General features: G+C 38.7%; 1 protein-coding gene across 15 annotated transcripts in view; it reads left to right on the top strand.

Moving 5' to 3' along the window:
• SOX6 (SRY-box transcription factor 6) overlaps positions 1 to 27,098 on the top strand; it is a 777,007-nt gene that overhangs the window by 632,668 nt on the left and 117,241 nt on the right. For 12 of the 15 annotated variants that reach the window (XM_069223720.1, XM_069223708.1, XM_069223710.1 and 9 more), the window contains 2 exons: positions 11,760 to 11,909; positions 21,943 to 22,123. In XM_069223720.1, coding sequence (XP_069079821.1) covers positions 11,760 to 11,909; positions 21,943 to 22,123 — 331 coding nt within the window. The remainder of the gene's footprint in view (positions 1 to 11,759; positions 11,910 to 21,942; positions 22,124 to 27,098) is intronic. The other 3 variants (XM_069223713.1, XM_069223709.1, XM_069223717.1) reach the window with 1 other exon arrangement.

The raw sequence follows: 27,098 nt of genomic DNA, 5'->3' as shown, positions 1-27,098 counted from the left end.
GCTGTACAGAGAGAAGAGAGGGGAACAGCCTTCACAACAGACCACACAGGGCAGGCAGGCAACCTGGAGGGCGGTTGCACCACAACAGGGCATGGATATCAAAAGGGAGTGGCACCAAATCGACCATGGAGGAGAGGAGGGAGGGGATTAGGGTCATGGAACTTGGGCAGATGCAGGGTGAAGGTGGCAGGGACAGGCGGCAACCATCTGACCATGCTGGGCAGGTGGGAGAGGCAGTGGCTGCTCAACAAAACACTCAGAGTAGATAGGAGAGGCAGTGTCGGGTCCATTGTACATGGTGGGCAAAAAGAGGGAGAAAGGGAATGCACACAGACATCAGAGGGCAGAGGGAAGGGAGGTAGGGAGGCAAGCTAAGCACAGAGGCTAAGGATGGCAATGATGGGGCATAGAATTGGGCAAGGGAGGGCAGCAGGAGTGGGCAGAGATAGCAAGCTAAGTGGAGGGCAGTAGCAGTGCATCGGACTGTGCAGGACAAGAGGTACGGGGCTTATGCATGGACGTGGAAAACAGAGGATAGGGACGAGGTGGATGGAGCAGCAAGCTAAATGTTCAGGGCGGGGGAATGGCAGTTGCAGAACAAAAGCCACACAGGACTGGAATGAGGGAGCAGGGACATGACTTTGACAATGGATGGCAAAGAGGAGGGTGGGCAGGAGCATCAAGCTTGGGGTGGGGCAGCACAATGTCAGACCAGGCCCTGTGTCAGCCCCCCCCCCCCCCATTTGTGATGGGCATCTTACTTAACATTAAAAAAACCTAGAAATCCACTGAAAAAAACAAAGGTTACAGAGACGTTATAGTTTGGAAATAGATTTTTTTTGTAAAACGTAGAAATTCACTGAAAAGCCAAAGCTTACAGAGAAGTAATAGGTTCAGATTTTACATGCACAAACCATAGAAATTTATCTGTTATAGTTAGAGTTATTTCAAGTAACTATAACTGGTACCCTAAGGTAACTATAACTCGCACCCTTGCCATGCACTGCAAATTACCCCAGATATCACTCATGACAACTTTTATGACATCATTGATACTATCACTGTAACATTTGCTTTAAAATTATTGATGAGAAAACTGTGCATGGCGAAGTTGCGAATTATAATTATCTGAGGGCATGAGTTATAGTTACTTGAAATAACTCTAACAGCTCCGTTTCTATGGCTTATATGGTTTTGTACATGTAAAATCAGAACCCAACTATAAGTATATATATATATATATATATATATATATATATAAACTTTATTACATTTCCCTATACTGGCTTATCAGTAGGTCCTCCCTCTGGGGGTCTAGGCCTAGGTGTAAATCACCACTCAAAAATCAAGAATAATAAAAAAGTGGAGAGCTACATCAAGGTGTAGGAGTAAATATGCATGTGAATATTCTCTTTGTCAGGCCCACTGTTCTTTCAGTTGAACCTTTTCCAACTGCAGACGTCAGAGGGCGAGATGTCTGGCAGAAGGGAAAGAAAATTACAGTTCAACGGAGTAACAGGTACTGTGTTCCCCGTTTCATCTCTGTCACTGAGTAACAGTGGTGAACACCTCATGTTGGGCGGGATATCTAGCTCAGGGAACCTGCGCATCCAGGAAACATTTTCCGATGTATTCTTACTTTGCCATCCTATGATTTAATTTCCCGGCCCAGTTGTGTGCGACACTACCTGCCATCGACAAAACTTTCGTTGTTACTATTCTGTGCGCTCGATTCACAAGTGTGATCTCTGAAACGTGAACAGGAGGGATATCACTGGTTCCTTTTGAAAACTAAAGGTTCAACAGACATATTCAAGAAAAGGAACGCTGTCTGTAATTGTTATATTTCGACAGTTATGCCACTTTCCGACATTATAAAATGCTCCCCAGCAGAGGCCGAAATCCGCCTTCGAGTTATTTTATCAGAGCCTCGTAGCATCTGCCTGCCAGGCTTGACAGAACTGCGTTCTGTCGGCTCTTCTTTCTCCACAGCTGCAGATTAGCTCAGACTTTCCTGAAGAGGACAACCGAGAGAGGTGGTCAGCGTCACCGCGCAGTTTAAAAATATCAATTCAGTGAACTTGAAGTGCTGGGTGTCGTGGTTCGACAACAAGAGGGAGTCCCAGGGGCCTGGGGGCGCAGGCCACCGTCTCTGCAATGAAGAAGGGCAGCCCTTGTTCGAAAAAGGAAAAGTCTGTTCTGCCTGTGTGGGAGCCTGCTCGAGTTCATGTTTCCGGTCCAGACGACACTGCACCCGCATCAAGTCTGAGATAAGAATGCTCCTTTTGTCTGCTGCCAGTAATGTGCAAGTGCTATTTGCTACAGGGGCATGTGTATTTTCTCCGTGAAACCGTGACGTGCGACATGAGAACGGGCCTGATTTAGAATTCCAAGGATTAGTTACTGCGTCACAACCACAACGGTGACGGATATCCCCTCCCCTGAAATATAAATCCCATTATTTCCTAGGGGACTTATATATCGGAGGACGGGATACACGTCAGCGTAGTGACGGAGTAACCGTCTGCCAAAAACTAAACCAGGCACAATGTAATTCGTTGCAAATGCACCTTCCACGTATAGGACGAACTGTGTTGTTTTGCTGTTAAGCTTTCATTAGGTGGAAATGGATGCTGAAGTAAAAAAAAAAAAAAAAAAAAAAACACTTTTATTTTATGAGTTCTCTCGCTGGGTTGTAGGTTAAAGTAAAACACAAAAAGACTTACAGGTTGGGAGCACTTGAAACTGTGACATGTGGTAGGCAACAAAACACGCCTTCAGCTCATTTACACAGCGACTTAAGGAATACATGCACTATTTTTCAGTGCCAAACGTATCCAGGTCTTACACAATAGGCATGTTTTGTCAGGCAACTATGATTGAATGTTACTTGTTAAATGTTATTCTGTATGTGAGAGGGCTCACAATACAGGTTACACCTTGCACTTCCATTTGAAAATTATAAGGCAACGATACATAAGTTTCACCAACTTTGGCCCCTTATTAGATAGGTTCAAATCCATTTAGCATCATCCCTAACATTGTCTTCATTAAGAGTGACCTCTTAATTCTGAATTGAACCGAAAAACTCGAGTTTCTACCCAAATATGCATCATGGATCATACCAGGTACTGTATCACTGCACATTTTAGGAGGCCCACACCTAATTAGAACCTAGGTCTCTAATCTAAATTTATCTGAATAACCCATCCTACTTCTCTGCTGTACGTCCGACCTATCGCCAGGGGTCAAAAGTACCTACAAATGCCAGAATGTTCCTAGGATTGAAGCATCTAGTTTCACACCCTCCACTATTTAGATGCATTCCTTCACAGAGGCTGCAAAAGCATCCTGGAACTCTCTTCCACTCAGCATTAGAACACAACCCTCTCTCTTCTCTATTGGAATCAACTAAAGATGCATTTATTCTGTCCAAGACTCTTTTGACCCTTCTCTGTTCCCTTCTTCCCACTCCTCTCCTGTTTCACCATTAGTCTGTCGTCCTCTCAGGTATGGTAGTTTCATAGTTTGGGTGGCCTTAGCCCTAATGAATGTATGAAACCAATCACTATTTGGGTAGTAAAAGACAGCCATAACTGGGCAGCCTTGCCTGGTGCCACTGCACCTGCCACACCATTGATAAATATTAACCTAAAACATTGCCTTCTGTCCACATTCTGGTATACGGTTGTGACTCTCATTAGTGTGTGTAGTACTGTTAACTTGCAACTGTAATGGCTTTTTTTATTTTTCAAGTGCCTAAATAACCTCAGCTGTTATAACGCTATATAAGAACGTTTCATGAAACAAAACAAAGAATAAAATATTGTTTGGCTTGGTTTTATTAAAAAGGTGTGAAATAAATCAATTTAAAAAGTCATGTTTCTCGTTTATCCATTTATCTGAATAGTGCATTTTTTCTATTATTGTGTTATTGCCATACCAGAATGATATTAGCCCTTTTTAAGATGCTTCTAGTAGAGGGTACCCTTCAGAGCACCTGTAACTGAAAATGCCCTGCTTCTAATCCTTGGACAACATATACAACGTTTTTCTGCTTTCGACCACATGCCAGTGGCACCAACTAACTCCTCCGAAAACAGAGCATGAACAAAGACGTGTCATTAGGTTGAATCAATGAATATGTGAAGAAAGAAACAAAAGCCCAGAAATGCTGTCATATATTAAGCCAGATGGATAATGGTACTCTAAAACAAATTACATTTACACTTTACCATGGTCCAAAGGACCATCTAGCTCTTTCCAGATTTCTGTTACAGAGGAACTAACAGCAATTCCAAGTTCCATACATGCACTTAGATGAGTTAATGTTCTAGGAATTCCTCAATTAAATCAGTCAACAGTGTCAAGACAAGATTCAACCTTTGCGAACAAAGTCCGAGACACAAGAATCAGCACATGTTGGAACACGAACAAAAGCTGAAGGAGGATTGTCATTTCAATTTAGTTCATCACACCAGTTGAATGGTTTTCTCTAAGGAACCAGAAGATGCCAAGTCACTTCAGAAGAGTTTAAAAGCAGAGGTGAGACCCAGGATATATGTGTGAGTTGAGCTTAGCACCATTTTCATGTTGAGCTACTGACCTTCAGAATATGAGACTATAATGGACTTCTACAGTCAGTTAATGATGGCTCAATGAGGAAGGAATGTCTTATTCAAATGAACAAGGAATGGCATGGAGCTGTGTTCATATACCTGCTAGTGAGAGAAAGTTTTGCCTATTTGCTATTCAATTTTGAATAGGGCACATAGGCTCCCCTTGATGGACGCATGTTTCTTCGTAATGAGTGTAAAATCTTACAAGAAGCCACAATGAGTGCATGGTCCCTATCTCTTTCCCTCACCATTTTCGTAATAGGTAGCACTAGGGCTTGTGATATTTCCTCATGCTAATGCTGGTTCTTTATCCACGCCCAGCTGTCTCATTGTCACTGAACCTCAACAATGTACAGTAGGACTTTACTCTGCTTTATTTGGATGTACAGTATATTTTGTGCTCCACAGTGTGGGAATTTCTGAAACTCTGGTGCCCATAAAAAGTAGTCCATCAATTATTGTTCTTGTATAAAAAGTTTTATATTTGTCTGCGGTATCAAGAGTGATAATGTACTGAAAAGTACTGCCAATGGATTAGGAGAGCCCACAACCCTAATATATCTTTGGGCATGTCAGAGGTTTTTATGAGGCCTGCAACAAAACGTCGAGCTGGGCCCACAAGTTGGTATCTTGCACCCTCATGTTCTTTAACTGATTCTAGCTGCCATGAATATTCAGAGCAAACTTGCTTCACAGTCTATAGACCAGGCATCTCCAACCATTTTTGTAGTAAGAGTCACTTATGCTCAATGAAAATAATCATGAACTACTAATATTATTTATGTTGTAAAAGTAACCATAAAAGACACGCTTACATTAATGGCCACTGCATGAAAAATTGTCAGCAGTGATCGCCTCAGTGCATCAGGCTGGGTTGTTATCAGTAACATACAAAAGGCTTTATCAGTCCAGCATACCTCTACATGAGTAATACATAAGAGCCATAGCTTCCAAGACCCTGGCACTAAGGTAATATTATGAGTATTAAGTCTCTCTGACAAAAAGATTTCTTCACTCATATATCAACTTTAAATATATTTTGCAAATTCAACCATTTTTTCCCCAAACATCAACTTCAGAAAACATTTTGAAAATACACCCATTTTCAACCCAAATACATGCTTTTTAATTTTGGAATACATATATTAATTGTTCCAAACAAAAACGTCTAATTTAGTAGGCTGGGGTGCACACAGGAGAGCTACTTACATGTAGCTGGTGAGCTCCCTGTAGGTCTGTTTGTGATTACCTAAGAGTTCAGAAGACTCCAAATGTGAGGAATCTACAAAAGACCTGCATTACTAATTTCAGATACATTGTGCACCTTCCAAGTCTCTTCGCCCATCACCAAGGCCAATCGAGTGATGTGACAATATTTTGAAGGTTTTTAGATTCTTTTAAATCTCTTTATCTTATGGAAATATACGAGTTTGCAAATGGTGGATTGGGGCTCATAAATTCTCAATAGTGTAAATGTTTTCATAGCTATTCTGGAGATCAGAACAACCTTTCTACTCATGCAGTACAAGCTAAAGGACCTTAAAATGACCTCATCTTCCACGTCATGCCTCATAATTATGCATAATGAGAAGATATTTTTTTTTTCTGGAAATGTAAAAGTTTTCTTTAATCTTATTTTTATATGTGATGCTTGGAGAAGGAGGTCTTCAGGCAAAGCAGGAGAAACATTATTGTGGTTATTATGGGCCTTATTTGGTGTTTGGTGGAGCGTATTGTCTGCCACAAAGTGATTGATGCTCTGTTTTTTTTATTTCTGTGCCATTGAAATTAATGCTGTCTTAAATTGACTGTTGCACATTAATAGAATATGTGCAGGTATCATCAGGGTAAAAGACAGCAAATATCTGAAATGTCCACTACTCATTTATTGTCTTCTGTTTCACCAAAGAATGGTTGCCCTGATTGGTTAATTCCGTTTTGACCCAGGCCCCATCCTTTGGGTAAGTGCATATAAGGGGAGAGCAAAGAGTATAGATCTCCTAGGTCTCTGTGCTGTTTGTCAGGTTTGTGGCAAGGGCTTGCACAAAAAAAGTGTAACTGGACCTATTACTATTGTAATTGTAACAGTATTTATATAGCGCTTACTACCCTTGATGAGGCCTCAAAGTTCTTTTTGGCGGGTACCATGCTACTCTGAAACCCAAAAGGATTAGTGATGGATTATTATTGTTTTATTGTTTTATTGTCTGATGTGGCTGTATTCCGCTCTAGACATGTGAATTTGAATGTGCCATTCATTCACAACACTTGTTATTGTTCACTGAAAAGGATTCATCTTGATTTGGATCACTGATACAATGAAGATTTAGAAATGCATATTTATTTAGGGTGCAACAAGCAACACTGCGTTACCTAAAACATCTTATTGTATCCTACCCGAGCACGGACAGCAAACTGTTGATCTTTATATTTGTGGTGTATAACGCACACACTTAGGCATTCTGGTCTTTGTGTCCAAATATGATTTGTGATTTCATCAACATTGATACTAGACACAATGCCACCCTTATGTTAGAATGTACAGCTTTATGGATTGTGTGAGTGTTTTATATATCATGTGATATTTTGAGTACAATTACTGTTTTGAAAAAAATGGTGCATGAAAAATGATTTGTATAAAGGGTGATGCAAAATGATGCAGATTTGATATTGGGTGCTTCTGCTCATGCTACAACACTAGTTGTTACAATCCTCTACATTAATATCCATGAATGATTTTGTGTATCACTACATATACACTCTAATGTCTAAAAGGTTGCTTTCTGCATATTGTTGATGAGTTTGAAATGATCTATGGTTTAGGTATTGATAGGTAAATACAGAAAGGGATCTTGGGTTTAATTTTCAATATTCATGTGCGGACTATGTGGCATATGAATAGTTTCCACTTCATCTGTGCTCAACTCCCCATTCATTTGTTTGCTGCTACAGTTGGAAAAGGCCCTTCCCGAATTGGTTGTAGTGTTTTTCAGTTTATAAATCCTTAACATGGTGTAAGCCTGGCATCAACAGTAGCATTGGTTTCCACAGGGCAGGGCAATCTTATATCATATTGTCAGTTTCTAGTATTCTCCGTGAGGTGACAATCACTTTCGGCATATGTAAACTGAGAAATGTACTTTTCAATCACAATCATCAATGAAACCATCAGTGCTGAGGTGAGACTTACGTTTCTCTCATTCCAATTATTTTATTTTATTAATAGTACTCTTGGGGATGGAGATTTCGGAATAACTTTATGGCAATATGGGATAGTTGAAAGATTGTGCAATGTAGTTTTGCTTTACATCAGCAGTCATCCATATACCTCTTGGTCTTGTGCGCTCTCAAGTCCTCATTTTTACTGATCTGTTCTATCACTCACTCATTCATTCATTCTTAATCAAGTGTACTAAAATATATTTAGTTACATTGAATCTCCTTGCTTACACTCCCTCAATGAATTCATAGAAAGCCCCCCCGCCCAGAAGGTATGCCCAAACAGGCTCATTATTCCAGTTTTTGGGTGGATAGCACAGAACACAATTCTATTAAAAAGCAAATAGCTTTTGTGTAAAAGCTCATCAGCTGCTAGGTACACAACTCTCTATGAAGCAGAAGTTGTCTAAAATTAAGGAAGGAGCCACAAGTTGTGTGTATGTAGGTCTTCACCAGGAAATGTTAATTTGTAGTTTCAGGGGTGGAAATTAGAAGGTCAAGTAATTTTCTCATACAGAACAGATTCAGTGCCCTATGTAGGTGACTTTGCAATCTGGCAACTTTCAAAAAAGTTCCACAAATACTTCCGTTTCTCATTGTTTAGGGCTCACTGGTGTGATGCAATTGACATTATTTTAGAGAAACGATCTCAAAAGAGGCCAGTACCATCCAACTAATGTGATATGAGCAAAAATATGAATGAATCCCTTGCAAAGCGCAGTAGAAATATTCATTTATGCACCCCTCACCACCTGCTGACAGTGCTCCCAAATCTCAGCTCCAGGCCCCAGATCTGCTATCTCCTTCCATGAATGGTACATTCATCATTTATATTTCAACAAAGAAAATGAGTTCATTTGCACGTGGCAGGCTGTAATAAATATGCCAGCACTTAATGAATGACTACATTGCCTAATCAGTGTAACAGCTTTTGTTATTATGACACTAGTCACAATAAATCAGCCCGCTTTGGCTTGGGTTACTCTGCTAAGACCCAATCCACTGGTCTTTGAAACAGCAAGACCGTATGTCTGAAAAAGTGAGACTTTGTATACTCATTAACAATGACTTATGTCCCTGGAACATGCAGATTTATAGGTTATTTAGTGCCAAAAAAATGAAAACCATCCTACTTAATCTTTGCAGGCTCGAAATGGGAATCCTGCGCTGATGTGCATTTTAAAAGGCAAATTTTATCTGTAGCTAAAGTAAGGTCAAGACTTGACTGCAGGGATCGTCCTTGTTGCATTCGCTTTTCAAAATAAACCTACCCGAAAATGGCGTGACCGTAAATAATAGATAATGCTCCTCCTCTTTGATTTCCAGCTTCATTCCTGTTTTTGCCTGCAACAATATTTTGCTGTTATGTAAAAGGATGAGGAAATCACAAAATGAACTGTACACGAATTTACTGTATTTTTAAACATACTCACCTGGCTTTTTGTGATTCGAACAGTAGAGCTGGTGTATCGTCATTTATGCCAATTAGTATGCATGTTTAAAGTCATTCGGCCTCATTTGACAACTTGACATATGGGCTCAGATATTTTAAAAGGGACATTTAAATCGCAACACCAGGTTTTTGCGTGAATTTTCATCCATTTTTGGAGCACCGAATAGAACAACCACCAACGGTATAGAAACATCAGCTCATGATAATTCAGGAGTTAATAATGGCATGTTTCGCCATAAATTCATAGCTCACCAGGAATGGTGACACCATCAGCAATGCCACAAGCAAAAGAGCTCTCCTTTCAGCAAAAACACTTTTTCTGCAGCTCTTAGCTCTACTGACCTGTACTGCCTCCTCCTTGTGGTGCCTTAAGGCAGCACGTTGACTCACCTTAACCTTGAGGATGCACCGACCCCACATCTGACAGAATGGGGTGAAAGGTCAACTGTTTCCTTATACTCTTTATAATCCCCCTCAATAAGTATTCTTTTCTTCTTAAAGATCATTGGTTATTATTTCCAGTCAGATCTGATTGATGGTATATACCAATTACCTTATGAATGACTAGTGATAAAGATAAAAACAATTCTATCCAAATCTAAATGTTGCCGTCCATTTATTATGTAATATCCACTGTTAAGTAAAAATTCACCATTCTAACCTTGTGACTGAAGCCTTATGAATGCCATTGTCTAGCCACTGAGTCACTGAAAATACATTATTATTGTATAACTTTAATTTATTTAGAGGGTTGTCATAGTAGAAAATATCCTCCAAAAAAAGCAATCATTATGACATAAGCACAGCTGTCTCAGTAAATTGTTCTTTTTTAAAACTTTTATTTAATTATATGTGCCAAGAGGTCTGTTTCTGATTTTTTAACGTTTTATTTGTCAATTTGAAAGATAGTTCTGCTGGAAATTATGTACAGCCCACACATTTTCCAATAATGGTACAAATTGTGTAAAGCGTTAGGCAGGGGAAAAGTATTACAGTCAACTCCACTTACTGCAAAAAGAGTGTATAATTGGCTGTACTAATCAGCACATTTATTTTCTGGTTTGTTTAGGAACAATGACATATATTCTATTTCTGTTTGCAACAGAAATTCCAAAATCGGCCATCTCCCCCCTAAAATGCTGTCTATCTGTTTCTATCTTCCTAAAAATTGGCTTCTGTCATTATTGACTAGTGCTGGGCAGCACTCATTCAAACCTCTTCCATATGCTCTTAATGCAGTTCTGTTTTCCAGTTATCAGTAGGATCTTTTCCTACCAAATCTTTTGTGTAGGAGTTAAGGTTGTTTTTTGGGGAGGTTAATGGAGGTTGAAGAGCATTGTACCTTTTAAATTTCTATAAGTCAAGAAGAGGCCAAAGTAAAGCTGTCACTCAAATAATGCAATTACGTTTTACTCTTCTGTGCTGTATCACTAAAATATGTTTTGATACAGTATCAGATTGTGTAATCTGAATGGAATTACATATTAAGATACATTCATTGCACTGATTGATGGAAAGAACTCAGGTCTTTTAGACTGTATGGGTGATGATGAGAGGGGCGCAATGCTCGGGTGGGAAGAGCTTTGACTTCTTTCACCAGGGTGGACCGGAGGGTTGTAACCAAAAGGTGACTAGGAACTTGAACTGTTGGAGAAGAAGTTTCAGTGCTCTGCTGAATTGTGATAGGATTTTTGTTTCCCCTAAGAAAGGTTTACAAACAGTGTGATACACATACATGGCCAGTATCTCCCAGAGAAAAATTCAAAAATTGATATTTGAATGAAGCAAATACTTGAAACACATATACATATATGTGAGGATTGTTTCTCATCTTAATATGACATCTCACCACTAAATGGACAGGATGGTATATGAAGCATGCAGAACCCACATGAAATATTTAATCTCCAGTCAATTCGGAAGACTCTTCCTTGGATATGTTTTGAGCAGAAGAAGTGATGCTTAGCAGTTCAGCCACTATCTGAAGGATCTACTGGGAAAAACATGCAGGGAGTCAAGACTACTGAGAGATGTCTTAGATGCTTCAAGAGCAACAACTCAAGGGTCCACATATGCTTTCCCAATTTTCCACTTTCTATTCCTATCTTGTAATATATATTTCAGAAACTTTTCTACAAGTGGAAATTTCAGTCAATCATTGTTTGAAGTTAGAAACGGCTTTCTGGATCCATGTTTTCTGATTTTTAGTTTATATTTAATGGCTAATTGAGGGCTTTCAAGAAAGATAATCTTTCTAATCCATTACAGGTTTCTTCAGTTGTGGGCTAGGTGGCGTGATTTGCTTCAGTTAATGTGCACCAGACATCTGCAGCAGGCCTTGTTAATTTTAACTTCAATAAGAGCTGACATAGCCTATAAACGTAATCATGTAAAATGCTTCACTTATGACTGCTTTGGTTTTTCCTCTTTCCAATGTTGAATTTGCTTTATATCCCTCTTCTTAACAGCAGTTCTATGCAGCACAATTGGCCAGCATGCAGATGTCACCAGGATCAAAAATGCCTTCAACGCCACAACCCCAAAACACAACAGGAGCTCCCTCACCAACAGGAATAAAAAGTGAAAAGCGAGGGACCAGTCCGGGTACTCAAGTCAAGGTATTTACCATTTTATCTTGCTTGTGCACTTCTCGTTGCTGCCACTAGGGGAAAATAAGGCTTCACATAGAGGGTTGATGATAGAGGTACATTTCTAAAACATGTTGAATGAATTCTATTAATTGTCAGATATATATATTTCAAAGATAAACATTGACATTTATACTTCTTGTAAATGATGTTAAAATAAAATGATATCAAATAAGTTAATATCATAAATTTAAACCCTCATTTAGAATTACACCAACTATTTTATAATTGTAACTAAGATCAGACATTTTTAGTCAGGTACCGCCAAAATGGCATTTGATATACAACAATGACCACATGTTTGGCATAGCATGTACTTGACATGATCGGATACATTTGAAAGTACAAAGCTGTGTTGTGATGTGCAAACTAACTGAAGAAATGGGGATGTGGTGTAATGGATTAGTAGGCCCCTTGCAGTTTCACAGAGAGAAGGAATGAATGGAAGTAGAGCTATGAAGATTACAGAGTCTGTTGCAACAGCGTTAATTTTATATGTGTTGTGGTGCATTAGAATGCATCAGAGAGAAGTAGAAAGAATCACTGTAATTCAGTTGTAAACTTACTCAATTAAGTTGTTTCATATATCAGAAGAAAGTGTGTAATGTTTATATACAAAATGAAAATAATTGCAATGAACCGGGGACCGAGGTTAGAGAGACCTATACATACAATCGCACTGCATGGATGTGCAGGTTAAAGTACTGTGTAGTTCTAATGTGCATGCTTTATTTCAGTTTTGACTTGTCTTATACGGTTCCCTAGTCAAAGATCAGATTTTCTGGTCAATATTATGTTGACATGCCTATTGTGCTATCAGATGGTGACATAAAATTCACCAGATGGTGGTCATTACAGAAACAGACTCACCAACATAGCTCACCAACTACTGAAAGTGAAATACAGAGTCAAAGCTGTACATCAGATATACACAATCAACAGATCAAGCTTCTTCTCACAAAGGGTTGATGATAGAGGTACATTTCTAAAACATGTTGAATTAATTATATTAATTGTCAGATATATATATTTCAAAGATAAACATTGACATTTTTACTTCTTGTAAATGATGTTAAAATAAAATGATATCAAATAAGTTAATATCATAGATTTAAACCCTCATTTAGAATTACACCAACTATTTTATAATTGTAACTAAGATCAGACATTTTTAGTCAGGTACCGCCAAAATGGCATGTGATATACAACAATGACCACATTTGGCCATGACGTGGCATACAATTGGCATAGCATTTGCAAAGAAATCATGGATTCTAAATGCTACTGTTGAGGGCAGCGTATGAAATGTGAGTACTTTTTTGATTTCATGCTACGTACAAATTTCTTTCAAAGTCCTTCATGTTTTGAATGAAAGCAACTTTGAAATATTGGAAAAAGGATCATCCACTCATGGCAAAGCTGTCAAAACAACTTTGTGTAGTTTCCTGTCCTTGCAGGTGTACAGTTTTAAACAGCACATTACATTTCTGTTTGCTAGTTATGCAAGACTTTGCACATTTGAAACAATCCCCTGCTATGTAGGTTAATTTGTTGCTACTTAATTCAAGAATCAAACCTACACAGGCATCAATCACTTCATGAGTATCCAATGTGTGTCCAGTATGGCCAAATCCATCCCAGATTTTCAGAATATCAGCATAAAATAAACTAACATACAGAAGAGCTATCTATAAGTCATTTACATTATCAGCAGTTCTCCTAAAATCCTGTCAAGGATCCAACCGTCTTGGACACTACTTGATTGAAAGGAGGACTTACCTGAATGAGAATGAGCCATGTCAGCAATGGAGTCCCATGTTACTTAAGTGCAGGAGGTAGGCTTGTACCGCCACAGGCAATGATTATGTAAAACAGTAACATGGGTTGATCTCGTATGTGTGTGAGTGTGTGTTTGTGTGTGCGCTGAATTCTGACTTCAATGATTTAAATTCAGTGAATGGGTAAATGTGTTAGTGTGAATATCTTATGTGGACGCAAAGTTAAGTCGAACAAAGGGTTGGTTAAGAAATAGTATAAATGATTCTCTGATACAATCTAGGCGCAGACTTTCTAATTGACTTACCAAACTGGAAAATCCTTTGCTTATGGGCCCAGCTATATCTAATATTGCATTGTCTCACAGCTTCATATTGCTTTGGTTACTCTTTCTGTATTCTTTAAGAAAATTATATTTTATATAATATTCAGACTTTATTTGCTATCACAGTTATGACTCTGTTAGAAAACCTCTGCAAAATATAAAATTATAAATCATTAAACTTGGAAACAAAAGATATTTACAATGGATATCCAGTGCTACCGGACCTTGCAAATGGTAGAACTGTAGTGCACATATCCTGGTAACATAAGCATTAGTGTTAAGAAAACAAATGGATTAATTATAGTATTTCAAAATGCGTTCTACAGATGACCCAGGAATGACTGCTAACGAAAATGTGTATGTGTCAAAGCATAACCATTCATTCTCTATGTCCTCCTTAATCAGGAAATAGAATAAGACTGCAGTCAGCCATTCACGTGTTTTCACAGTGGCTGTGGTTTGCCCTCACGTCGCAGAGTACTGTTAACTGCAGTTTTTTTTTTACTAGGATAGGTTCTCGCACATTGTTTATCATTGTCGGCTCTTTCACGTCAGACCACAACTGAATTCACCGGGAAGCTTCTACTATTTAAATGTTTTGAACATCAGGGGTTCGAAGTTATTTTGGGGTTATAACTAAGGCTATAGAAAAATCCCAATGAAAATAAACAGGAAATAGCCCGTCATTTTGTGTTTTACAGGATCCATGTTTATGTAGAGTATCCACTTTTAAGAGTGGAGCATCCTAGATTTTGGAAGTCTGAACTAAAAAATGCATTTACCGGTTTCTACCCATTCCATCTCCCACAATTACTTGTTTACAAGCATCAATAGATCAGACATTCGCCTCGGTCTGTAAAATGTGCACCACAATTGTTTTCAAATGGTTTACAAATAAATATGTGCATCAGTCAATAGCTCAGAACCACGGCGTATTTACAAATGTTGCTCATAGATTGCACAGTGTTAAATCAATTTGCGGAAAACGTATTGTAGCTTTCCACAAAGAAAACATGGTTATGCTTACAACAGACAACCATCTGCTAGCCCACATTTCATTGTATTCGAGATCTGCCAAAAATGTGAATTAAGAGATTGTCTATCATGTACACATAAAACGAACACAGATTTTTAAAGTACTAATAATGTTTGTATGCACACATGCCAGCCCAGTGTTTAGCATTAGAAAGGCTGTTAAATGTGCCACAGTCATTGGGCTTGCAGATTCTGAAATGATTGCTCACATTAGGAATCTAAAAGAAAAAACACAATGTTTAATCACTGTTGCCATAGTTTAGTGGTACCAAACATAAGGGATTCAGTGTATTAAGTACATGGTATTCAATACTTTTAATGAGCAAAAACAAGTAAGCCAAATGGTTCTCTGTCGAGCCAAACCATCACTGTATGAATACTATTTTCCCTGCTCAGATTCAAATATATATCTGCTTTAACCTAAGCCAGCAGAAGCCCAGCTCAGTAAGCCAAATGCCTTCTGTTAATGGAATGACCACATGGAAATCCCAAGGGTTTCCCCTGTGTGCCGTGCTTTGGAGGTAGGATAAGAACACCAGACAGACAGTATCTTTTTTATCATGATATTATCACTCTCATTGTTCACTTCAGAGAGAATTGTCATTAACACACAGGCCAGAAGGACTGCCTTTCTGCCTTCACATTACAGTGCATTCAGATCTATTTTTTCTGACTCACTGTGCCCGAGTTGTCATTATTAGTTGTACAATGAGATGTTTGTCAGCAGGAATTAATTTGTTATAGACACCTACAGAAACCCATCTTCAGGTAAGATGTCTCAGCATGGGTCCAAATGTGTCCCAGTCAATCAGAGAATAATAGTCTGAGAGCTACTTGCAGAAACAAGAGACTCTAAATATATACGGCCTGCTTTACAAGATAGATCCATCCATCCAGTGCGGCCTCTCAGCTCTGGGGCAATCACATCTTTCAGTACTGACCCTGACTTGCTTTTCCACCTGTACACATTGACTTCGATGCATGATCCCTAAATGATCAGACTTCCATGAGCTTATTAAAGAAATGCAGGGACTAGGCAGTACCAATATCTAAAACACAGTGCCCTCCAGAGTCTCACAAAAACACAAGTGCATAAGGTTGGTGTCTTTCTAGAACCCCACAATGTATTTCTTGAAATAGTCCTTGTAAGAAAGTGGTTTATTAGTGGGAGTATGTTGATCCTCACCACAAGTAATAAAGTCACTATCGTGCTAGGTTCAGGCAAAGGTTTCACTATGTAAATATGAGTTGAACCCCTGGTAACTGTGGCAAAGAACCCTACTTTCAGAAACACTGTAAAGTGTTTAGAATTACCAAAACAGTTAAAAAGTAAAAAACACAATACAAAAATCCCACTCCAATTTATTAAAACAGAGAAAAAATCTAATAAGCAAAATGACCCTAGAACAACAAAAATCAAATAAGACGAACCAGTGATGTGATTTTTTAAAGATTTAAGTGAAAATAGCACAAAAAAGTGAAAAGCAGCACTGATATTCCATGACCGCAGCGTAATTTGAGGCCTTCTGCGATCCAACATGGGTCATATACAACAAGTCTTATGGCCCGCTAAGGCCTCGAACTAGGAAAGTGTGATAAAGTTTCTTTGTTTGGGGGGTGACTTCAAAGGGACCCTTTCAAGTGTAACACAACTCCCCTCCTCCCTGTCTCCCAGTCCAGGAAGACTATCAGTATGCAGATGCACCCAGCCCCTCCTGTGTGATGGCTCTCTGGAAGGTATGCACAAAGTGTGTTGTTACTCTACCCTAGACTTGGATTGGAGTCAGGCTGCAAAACACTAGAGTTATAAGTGCAGAGAAAAGCCCACTTTCTAAAATTGGAATTTCTAAAATAGTAATGTAAAATCCAACTACACCAGTAAAGCAGATTTTCTCACTACCATTCCATACATACCAAACATGCCCACTTTACTTCTCTCAGATCAGAAAGTACCACTTAAACATTTATAAGAGAATTCCCAATGCTAACTTATAAGAAGAACAGCCCCCTGTAAGAGGAGCAGCCCTAACAGTAGTGAAAAAATGAATTAGGCTTTTTGTCTCTACTAGGACATGTAAAACATAAAAGTTCATGTCCTAACTTTTACAGACACAGCACCCTTCCCATAGGGTTACCTGGGGCCTACCTTATTGGTGCCTTGGGTGTAGTAAAAGGGGCGTTTAAGCCTTGGCAAGTAGTTTGAAATGACAAGTCAATGTGGCAGTACACTGCGCATACAGACCCTGCAATGGCCTACCTGAGACAGGTTTGGAAGGCTACTTCTGCTGGTGGCGCAATCAGCACTGCATGCCCACTAGTAGCATTTAATTTACAGGCCCTGGGTATATGGTTTAGCACTTTACAAGGGACTTGCAGGTAATTAAATATGCCAAACAGGTGATAGGCTAATCTTACCAAGTTTTAGGGGAGAGAGCACATGCACTTTAACTCTAATTATCAGTGGTAACGTACCCAGAATCTAAAAGCCAAAAAAAAGAGGGTCAGAAAAGAGAAAGGCTAAACGTTTGGAGATAACCCTGCAGAAAGGGCCATTTCTGTATTAGTATTTTAATCTGTACTCTGTTTTTTATATAGGACAAATATGCCTGCCTCAGTTAAAATAGCTTTAAAGACATTGTCCTGCCCAACTAATGCATCTGGCATATTACAGAGTCAAAACGGTACTAGTAACAACAATCAGTCAAGCCTGTTCAATAAAGGTGATCTGTCTATAGTCAGCACTGAAATCATGTGTTGAACCTTAGACGTATTATCTTTCACTAAAAGTTGACCTCTGCAGTCCCTGATACACTTGACAAAATGAATTTGTCTCTGGGTCCTACAATACCTTGTCTTCAAGACCAAGTTCTTATCCAAAAGAAAACTATTAAGAAATAGTTTGGGGTAGTCAAAATCGCCAACAATTATATAGTGCCTCCCACATTGCGGAAGGTTAACCACAAGCAACTGGGTATCCTGCATTAACTCAATTTTACCATGGTCGAGTGTTTCTCTTCATTACCACAGCTGATGTTTTACAACTGACTATTCAAATTAAGATTAATTTATTTTGACAATTTACTTGGCAAACTTTGTAAGGGCAAGGAGACAGACAGCACAGATCACTTTGCCATTAGAATTTCATGAAGTTATTTTCAAAATATCTCTGAAAGCATATCTCAAAGCAACATCAACCATCTCAAAGGAACACATTTGATTATTGTTTTATGAGATACCTATAGCCTCAGATCCAGGGTAGCTGCTTAAAATTGATATTTGTAAACTGTGAGAGACTCCAGAAAGTCGTCCACCCTAAACAATCCAGTTCTTATACACAGTGCTGCAGGTGAATTCATGAAGTCCCAAACACTGTTCCTCCCAAATGAAGAATTTCAAAACTTGTCAGAAACACACATCACTGGCTGATATGCAGAGATGAAACAGCTTACTCGCACCTTTAGGCTTTTCTCAGTAGTAAAGCATGATGCACGTAGCAAGGGTCTACTGATGATATTCCTTTACAACTAGTTTGAGTTAAAGTCATTAAGAATCTTTCACCGAGTCCTTCCTGAATCATAGTTAGAATTGTACACACTTTATTACTTAAAGTCTGTTTAGTTTCTGTTTCTCTAACAAAATAACAGTGACCCGTCCAGTCTTTCTCCCCCTTGTTTTGACATTGAGCTTCAAACAGCCTCTGAATTGCAAAATTGATGAAGCTACAGTAAATTTTGATCACCTGAACTGTTTTACAGAAGATGCAGTACTGGCGGGCGTGTGAGTCATGCCTAGCTCCACTTCGCTGAAAGTAGGAGTGCTGAACTTGATAGGAAATTGTTTCTGATTGTAAAATATTGTTCTAGTGGGATATATTACCTATCACGGAAGTAATACTTATTGAAATCGTCACATATTACAGCTGTTCTGTGTGCAAATAATGGAGATATTCCCAAACTATTAATCTTAACCTAGTTGAAAATATCAATACTGGGATACTATATATGAGATCCCCTTGCAACCAATATGTCAAAAGCTATCTTCCTGGACGAGAAAATACTTGCTCTGTAATCTCATTCTAGCTGAAACAATATATCCAGCAAGAGGCTTGTGCCTCGTGTTACCTCAATACATTTTCGTATTGTTGCAGAACAATCTATATGTCCGCTAACTACAGCAGTGCACTGTCTTTATACTGGGGTGTTTGGTTTATATCGTCTTTTTGGACTGCACTACATTTAAATAATTTCACATCCTCTTCGTTTGAAAGCAGAAGGTGACTGATTAATAACTACAACTGCTTAATTGGCATATGATAAATATACTTACTTTTGTTGTATTAGAAAAAGGGGTGAGGACAGTACGCAAACTGTAGATTATGTAATTATACGAGGGCCAGAGATAGACTCCTCTTTTCTAATATATTTTTCAGATTTGTTGTTTGATTAGCCACTTAACAAAAAAAAGCTGTTTTGTATAGAACCTGATTCTGAAATCGTAATAATTTAACCTAGCCAGATAACAGAGTAAATGTACAAATTTTAAGAGTTATCGCTATAAATGCATTAGGGGAGAGCGCATAGCTGCAGAAAGGAGAAATAAGTGAGAAAACACAAAAAACGTGCCGACACTCAAAAACCTAGAAATTAGGAATGTATAGCTAGTGATCCAGGCCTGATGGTTTGGCCTAGCATGTACTTGGTATGATCGGATACATTTGAAAGTACAAAGCTGTGTTGTGATGTGCAAACTTACTGAATAAATGGGGATGTGGTGTAATGGATAAGTAGGCCCCTTGCAGTTTCACAGAGAGAAGGAATGAATGGAAGTAGAGCTATGAAGATTACAGAGTCTGTTGCAACAGCGTTAACTTCAGATGTGTTGTGGTGCATTAGAATGCATCAGAGAGGAGTAGAAAGAATCACTGTAATTCAGTTGTAAACGTACTCGATCAAGTTGTTTCATATATCAGAAGAAAGTGTGTACTGTTTATATAAAAATGAAAATAATTGCAATGAACCGGGGACCGAGGTTAGAGAGACCTATACATACAATCGCAGTACATGGATGTATAGGTTAAAGTACTGTGTAGTTCTAACGTGCATGCTTTATTTCTGTTTTGACTTGTTTTATACAGTTCCCTAGTCAAAGATCAGATTTTTCTGGTCAATATTATGTTGACATGCCTATTGTGCTATTCGATGGTGACATAAAATTCACCAGATGGTGGTCATTACTGAAACAGACTCACAAACCTAGCTCACCAACTAGTGAAAGTGAAATACAGAGTAAAAGCTGTACATCAGATATATACAATCAACAGATCAAGCTTCTTCTCACAAAGAGCACTTCGGGAGGTAGAGGCAGTCAAGTCGACCGACAAAAAAAAATTGGAATTGTGCCTCCACAGGTTTTCTACCTCGCATGTTTACAGATTTCTGTAGTTTGGGAATTCATAAATGTTTAATGACTAGAAACATTCGGCAATCCCAGTTGGCCAGACGTACTTCTGGAAAGCATTTGAAAAGTGAAGCATACGACCACAAGGAAGCATTTCGGTGCATACATATACACAGACTACAATTGCACGGGAGAAGTGCCTTTCTTTTGTGTGTTTTTTCCTATTTTTCTCCATAGGTATTATTTTCTGCATGGAGAAACCCTTTTACCTAAACTGCCATCAATATTAGGGTGTTACCAATCCATTGCCCTCTTGAAAAGCTTGAAACCCTGACTGCTTCCCAAGTGGAAATGGATTGGAAACATGTGTGGAGACCCACAAAAATGCTTTTGGGGGTGTGCCTAAGCCCAAGGTCCCTGAAACGCCCATGTTTATGAAGTAGATGCACTCACACAAACATCTTTGTGGTAGTAAAATGTTTTGTGACTATATACCAACTTTTTAAATTTGAAGTAGCTTTCTGCATGTTAAAAACACATGTGCCAATAGCTTCTTGAATTGGGCCTACTATTAGCACCTATCACATATTTCCTACCATTTAAGATTCAAGTGAAAGTGCTATATTTTAAACATTGTGTCATTATTCTCCCCCTCACAGTTATGCACAATTTAGAAAATCTGAATTTCATTAAACTATTAAGTAACAATATGATATTATGTTGCTGGTATTGTTCTGGTTCACTTCAAATCTATTGTAATGCATGTCACCATCATAGCGAACAGTAGTCAGCACCACCTCACGCAATCATGGTCGTCTTATTATAGTTATTAAACAGAAGAACTAATAATAAATGTTCGTTTCAGACAATACAATGCCAGTCTTAATAAGTAAATCCCGAGTCTGCTCTTCAAAACATTTTTAGGGATTCTATAGCTTCTTAATATGAAATAGGGAATCATTTTGCTTGCTTCATTTTAAAATATTTGTAATTTTCAGAAGAACCCTACACATAAAAATACTACACGATTCAATAAATGCTGAGTGCATATCGTAGATGCATTTAAAAGAAGTAGTTCTGTGAAGAGGCAGACCTTATTGTCTAAAACTACAATAAGAAACATTACCGAGTTGGTAGACATTTTAAATAATTCTTTGTAAATGCCTTAGGTTAATTTAGTTCTCTGAAAACACATTAGGAAATTAAGCTGTAATGTGAGGTAATTCCGATTTTAATTTGGCGAAAAGAATGATCCAGTAACTCTGTTAGTGTAAACAGACGCATAGCACAGGGAAATTAATGAGGCTTCCTCCTGAAGAATGTTCAAGGAAGTGGGTAATTAGCTTCTTTTGTTATTATTGCAAAGGAATGTGCCATTGTCTCCGAGGTGTAAAATAAGTGTGGATTACTAAGTGATAATGTACTGCGCTTGTCTTGTTTTAATATCGACTTTCATTTAAATTCTTGCAGGAAGAATCATCGCAGCCACTCAACTTGTCAGCCCGACCCAAGACAGCAGAGCCCGTAAAGTCTCCAATGTCGCCAGCACAGAACCTGTTCCCGACCCGTAAAAGCAGTCCTGTAAACCTGCCAAATAAGAGTGGCATCCCCAGCCCAATCGGAGGAGGGCCTGGAAGAGGATCCTCCTTAGGTAGGGTGATCCTTTTCAGAAGATCATAAAATGAAGATAAATGTTATTTATGAACTTTAGACCTTATTCGCCCACCTTTACCTTCCAAAAAACATTCTCTTCATTAATCTTTCTCTGTATAGGTCAGTAGTGAATGCTGTCATTCAACTATGTTTTGACTATGCTAATTCAGTCTACATTGAGTCTCTAGACAAAACTGTACATCGACTGCAATATGCTAAGAAGGATGTATCATGAATGTATACAAAAACTGGCACGAGATTGCATGTCACCAATACTACGATCTCTACACTGGCTATCCATTCATTCTTGGGTAGCCTTCAAAGCCCTAAAAATTGTCCATAAATCCCTGCAACATAGATTACCCTCCTTCCTGGCTAATATATATTCCTTCTATCAAGAGTCACACTCCCTGAGATCACCAAACAAATTCTTCCTTACCACCACAGGTACAGAACATTTACTTATGGAGACTGTGAAATTCTTTCCTGACACCAGATGAAAACCTTGCCTTTTTCATAATTATCTTCTTGCCTTCTTTCCCCATCACTGTTTGATTTACAGGTTGTGTCTTCTTAAAGTGTCAGGAAGCTTCTGCGTATGAACGCTATATAAATATATTAGAACATGCAATGGTGCAAAGTATTGGCAGATGGTTAGGCATTTAATAGTGAAGGCCAAATGCTACCCACATATGTGCTTACGAGAACTCATTTCCATCTGATAGGTTCCATTGATGTGATGTACATCTCTATGTGGGCATCAAACGCATACTGAATGTAGATTGAATGAGCTTGGTATCTCCTCTGCACTCCTGTGACCACCTGGTGACGCTGCCCATGCCTTTTAGGAGCTGCCCTGTTTCCGCTAATATGCAGAGCACTACACTGACTGAAGCATCCCTTAGCAAATGAGCCAGTCCTTGGAGTCAGGCAAACCTTAACACGAGCTCACACATTGGTCGCCCTTGCCAGCCTCTCAATCAGATTGTGCCAACAAACTGGAATATGATAAATAATTCCACTACCTTTTGATGTAAAGTCTGTTTTCATGGATACCACCATGCGGGTACCACAAACGAACTTCTCAGTTTAGGAGTCCTGCATTGGTGTGAAGAACCGGCAGTACAGTATTGGCTTTAAGAAAATGCCGACTTTCTGAACAGAAAGCTGGCTGTAATTACATAACATCCCTTCAAAGTTGACAGCCAGTAGTTAAAGATACACTTGGGTAATCCTGTCGCAGATGCCTGGTTTGGTAAATATACCTCCTGGCCCTCGTTCTAGCGGTTTAAAGCCACCAGAGCGGCATGAGGGAATCACTACACACTTTGAAAACACTGCTGGGTGTAGCTTCCACCAAGACCACAACAAAGCCTAGACTGGCTGTAATGTTAACATTGGAGTGCGGTTTATTCATTTTAAACAACGCCAGATCTGCCGAAATTAGGAGGGGCTTGAATAGAAAAATATGTTCTCTAGAGATAAAAACAAAGTCTCGAAATAAGCTGTAATCCACCCTTGCGTGTGCCCCACAACACAGCGCGAGTTAGAAAATGCATTATGACAGTTAATTGTTTACTCTAGAAAAGAGAACTGGTGTTTAGTCTGTTAGAGGCGTGTTAAATAAATATATATTTGTTAGGGAGGGGAAAGGCACTTTGTTTGCTCTGACAGGTTAAGTGTGAAAATGTGTTTTTTGACAAAGCAATGGTGCATGTTTCCTTTTTCTTAGTGCTTGGTGCTAGTGATTTGTTTTCTGTTTCTGAGCACTCGCATTTATGGAATCCTACAAAACTCATGGAGAGATTCAGCTCTTTACAGAGGGACCTACCTTACAGCCAAGGGGGTAGCAGGAATTACAACCCCACTCTTTTTGTTCAGAGGGAAACAACTTGCTCAGTTGACTTTAACCGTCACCAACGTCAAGATACAAACCACATAATATACGGTGTTACTTAGGAGATCTGCCTATTATTATTATTATTAGTAGCAGTAGTAGTAATAATAATAATAATAACAGTAATAATAAGTGTTATTTATAGTTCACTCAAATGCCACGTCTGCCATTTCTAAGTGCTGTAAATACGGAAGTTACCACTACAAAAATAATTTTGCCTGTGATAGGTATTTTTTACTGCACCTCTTATGCTATAGAATATGTATTCTGTTCAAACACCAAAGCTCAAGCCCTGAGGCAGTGAGCTATCAGGTGCACATTTTGGATTATTCAACCACCGAATCAACTGATGAATATGTGGACTCAAGCATAGTATATTCCAGAATCCATTGATAGTTGCTACTGCTTACCATAATCTGGATGAATGCAAAAAACATTTACAGTTCCAGTGACATGGTAAAAGTACACTTTGTAGTTTGGTCATAATTTAAGGCCCTCGTTATGAGTGGTCCAGCTAGTGAGCCAACTTTTTCCCATCCCGGATTTACAGACACTGGGGCTACTGCTAACTCCTCGGTTGGGGAAAATGTAGCCTATTTCAAATTGAACTAGGAAATGAGGAATTACCATCAGAATTGGTAATTCCGTGACCAATCCCTGGTATTTCCTCAATCGCCCTGTACTTTCAACTGTTTTCAGCGTCCAAAATCTCCAGGTGAAAGTAACTCGTAATGAGGGCCTTAGTTGTGTAAGAAAATTTGACCTAGCAAATGAGTTCTGTACTGTGGAACAGAAGTTCTTGTTCCTTCTTTCCAACTTTACAACATTATGCCTGTCACCCAATGAGGGTGTCTTAGTTTGCTAATTGTGTAAATGTGTGTACCCTTAGAAATGATACCAAGGGTTGATATAAAATGATATAAAATAAATAGAAATGTATGTGGTGTCACCAACCTAACACCCTCTTTGTGTGCTCTGCACAGTCTTGCCTTTAGTCATATACATACCCAGCCCTTCTCTTTTTTTTCTAGAGCCTCAAAGTCCCTCACACAGTTCCCGCCCCCCCAAAAAAATAAAGAATGTTTTAATATGGGAATACATACTAAAGCCAAGGGGAGTGGAGAGGTGCTGCAGAGCATGGCTTAACCCTCCTCTGACACAGGACCTTACACAAACTATAGAACTCAACTCATTTGGATCATCTAAGAACCCTCCTGGTGACACAAGGAGAAAAGAATCCTTTTGCTTTAAAGAATTTAATTTAGGAATATGCAGATAATCTTGGCTATAGGAAATTACATGAAGTCTTTATCACATGCATGCCTAGAACAAGACATAGTGGACACCTTTATAATGTGATTTTAAAAATTCAATGTCTCTCACACCCCCTATTGGAAGCCCGTTCATCTAATAAAAATACCACTGTGTGGCACACCAACCACCTCTTCACTATAGAAGGCTTTTTCAAACCAGTGCCATTCTCTTCAAAAGAACCTACTGAAATATTGTTTTTTCAGATGGCCACAGAAATAAGTGTCTTGAAGCATGGACGACAATCCTTTTTTCACTTTGCCTTTCATAGGACTCGTCAAGGAGATGTAGTTCCTACTCTCTACTCTTTGAGAGCTATAAATCTAGGAAGATTACAGAACAGCAGTTATGATTTGCGCTCTAAAAAAGTACAGAATACCACCACAGTTCACCATGGTCTCAATTCACCAACCCTTTATACATGTATGTTCAACCTGCACATACAAATGGCTTCACTTACAATTGTAAGCAATTTACAAAAAGCAGAGTTGCACATGTAAAACGATGTACTCATGCACAATATTCTCAGTGTGATTTAATACTGTGCATAAGTTAAAACTTCTAATGGGGGAGTTGGTTTTGTGGGCGGTGGGGATGACCTATAAAGTTTGCAAACAATCAAAACTCGTGAGTACTTTGCTTTTTACACCCTTGTCCTCAACCCATTCCATTCAACCTATTTCCACCCTGGAAACACTCACACATTTACCCCTGTCCAGGTTTGTTGTGTGGATATGGATTTTGCAATCTGACTATTAAAGGCACCAGATAAGGTCATGAAGAGATGGAATTTTACACCCTCCTTGAAAAAGCTGGTAATACAATGATTTCATATGGAACAATTCTGTATCTTCATGGGAGAGTTTTTAAGTGAACAAAAATATTTTGTTTTAATCCAAGTTTTCTTTTTACATTTATTATGCTTTGTATTAGGTAATTCCGGTAAACCAAAATAGGTGGTCATCACCCTAAAGCCTCTTTTCAGGTGTACCACAAGCAAAAAGTAAAGCACCTTCTTGTACATCACTGCTGACATGATTGAGCAGAACCGTTGCAAATGTTAGTGGAATCTTAGAAAACTCCTGTTAATCTTCCTTTTTATGTTGGGATTGCGTTTCTCATTGCAAGTAGATCCAATCATTTATACTTTATTTTGAAATTTACTCGCTCAATAATGTTTCAAAGATCCACACAGCATAACGTAACCCTTCTAAAAAGATTGGTGCTACCATAAAAATGCATTGTTAACTATATCCACCACAAGAATGCTTTCAACTGGGAAGTATACAATTGTCACACAGAACAATCAAGTCATTGGTATCCTACCATTATGATCAAAGAATTTACACAAATATCCAGTATTGAAGACTAAACCTGTCTTACTCCCAAAGTGCTCAGTCAGGAGATGGCAGAAGACTCAAAAATTTCTATTGGCCTGCTGGAAACTTTTCTTATAACAAATAATGAACCTGGAGCTAGAAGCAGCAGTTTTAATGAAGCACTCACTCTCTAAATCATGAATTAAGAGTCTCTTTGATTTGGCTATTAATAGTCCTGGGTTTACAAAAAAAACAGTTCTAGGCTTTATACAGTGTTTGGAAATATATTACCCAAAGGAATTTTACTGACATTCCCTGGTATGGGGATTTCATGTAGTGTGCCTCCTTAAAACGTCACAAAGTTGTGAAGATTTCCCTCTGAGAACTGCCTGAAGTTTTTTTTTAACACTTCACAGCCTTTATAATGTTTTGCAAATACCTGGAAT

Source organism: Pleurodeles waltl, chromosome 3_1 (genome assembly GCF_031143425.1).
Source record: "Pleurodeles waltl isolate 20211129_DDA chromosome 3_1, aPleWal1.hap1.20221129, whole genome shotgun sequence".
NCBI lineage: Eukaryota > Metazoa > Chordata > Amphibia > Caudata > Salamandridae > Pleurodeles > Pleurodeles waltl.
The sequence above is the reverse complement of the archived record's forward strand: the minus strand, read 5'-3'. Positions and strand labels throughout refer to the sequence as shown.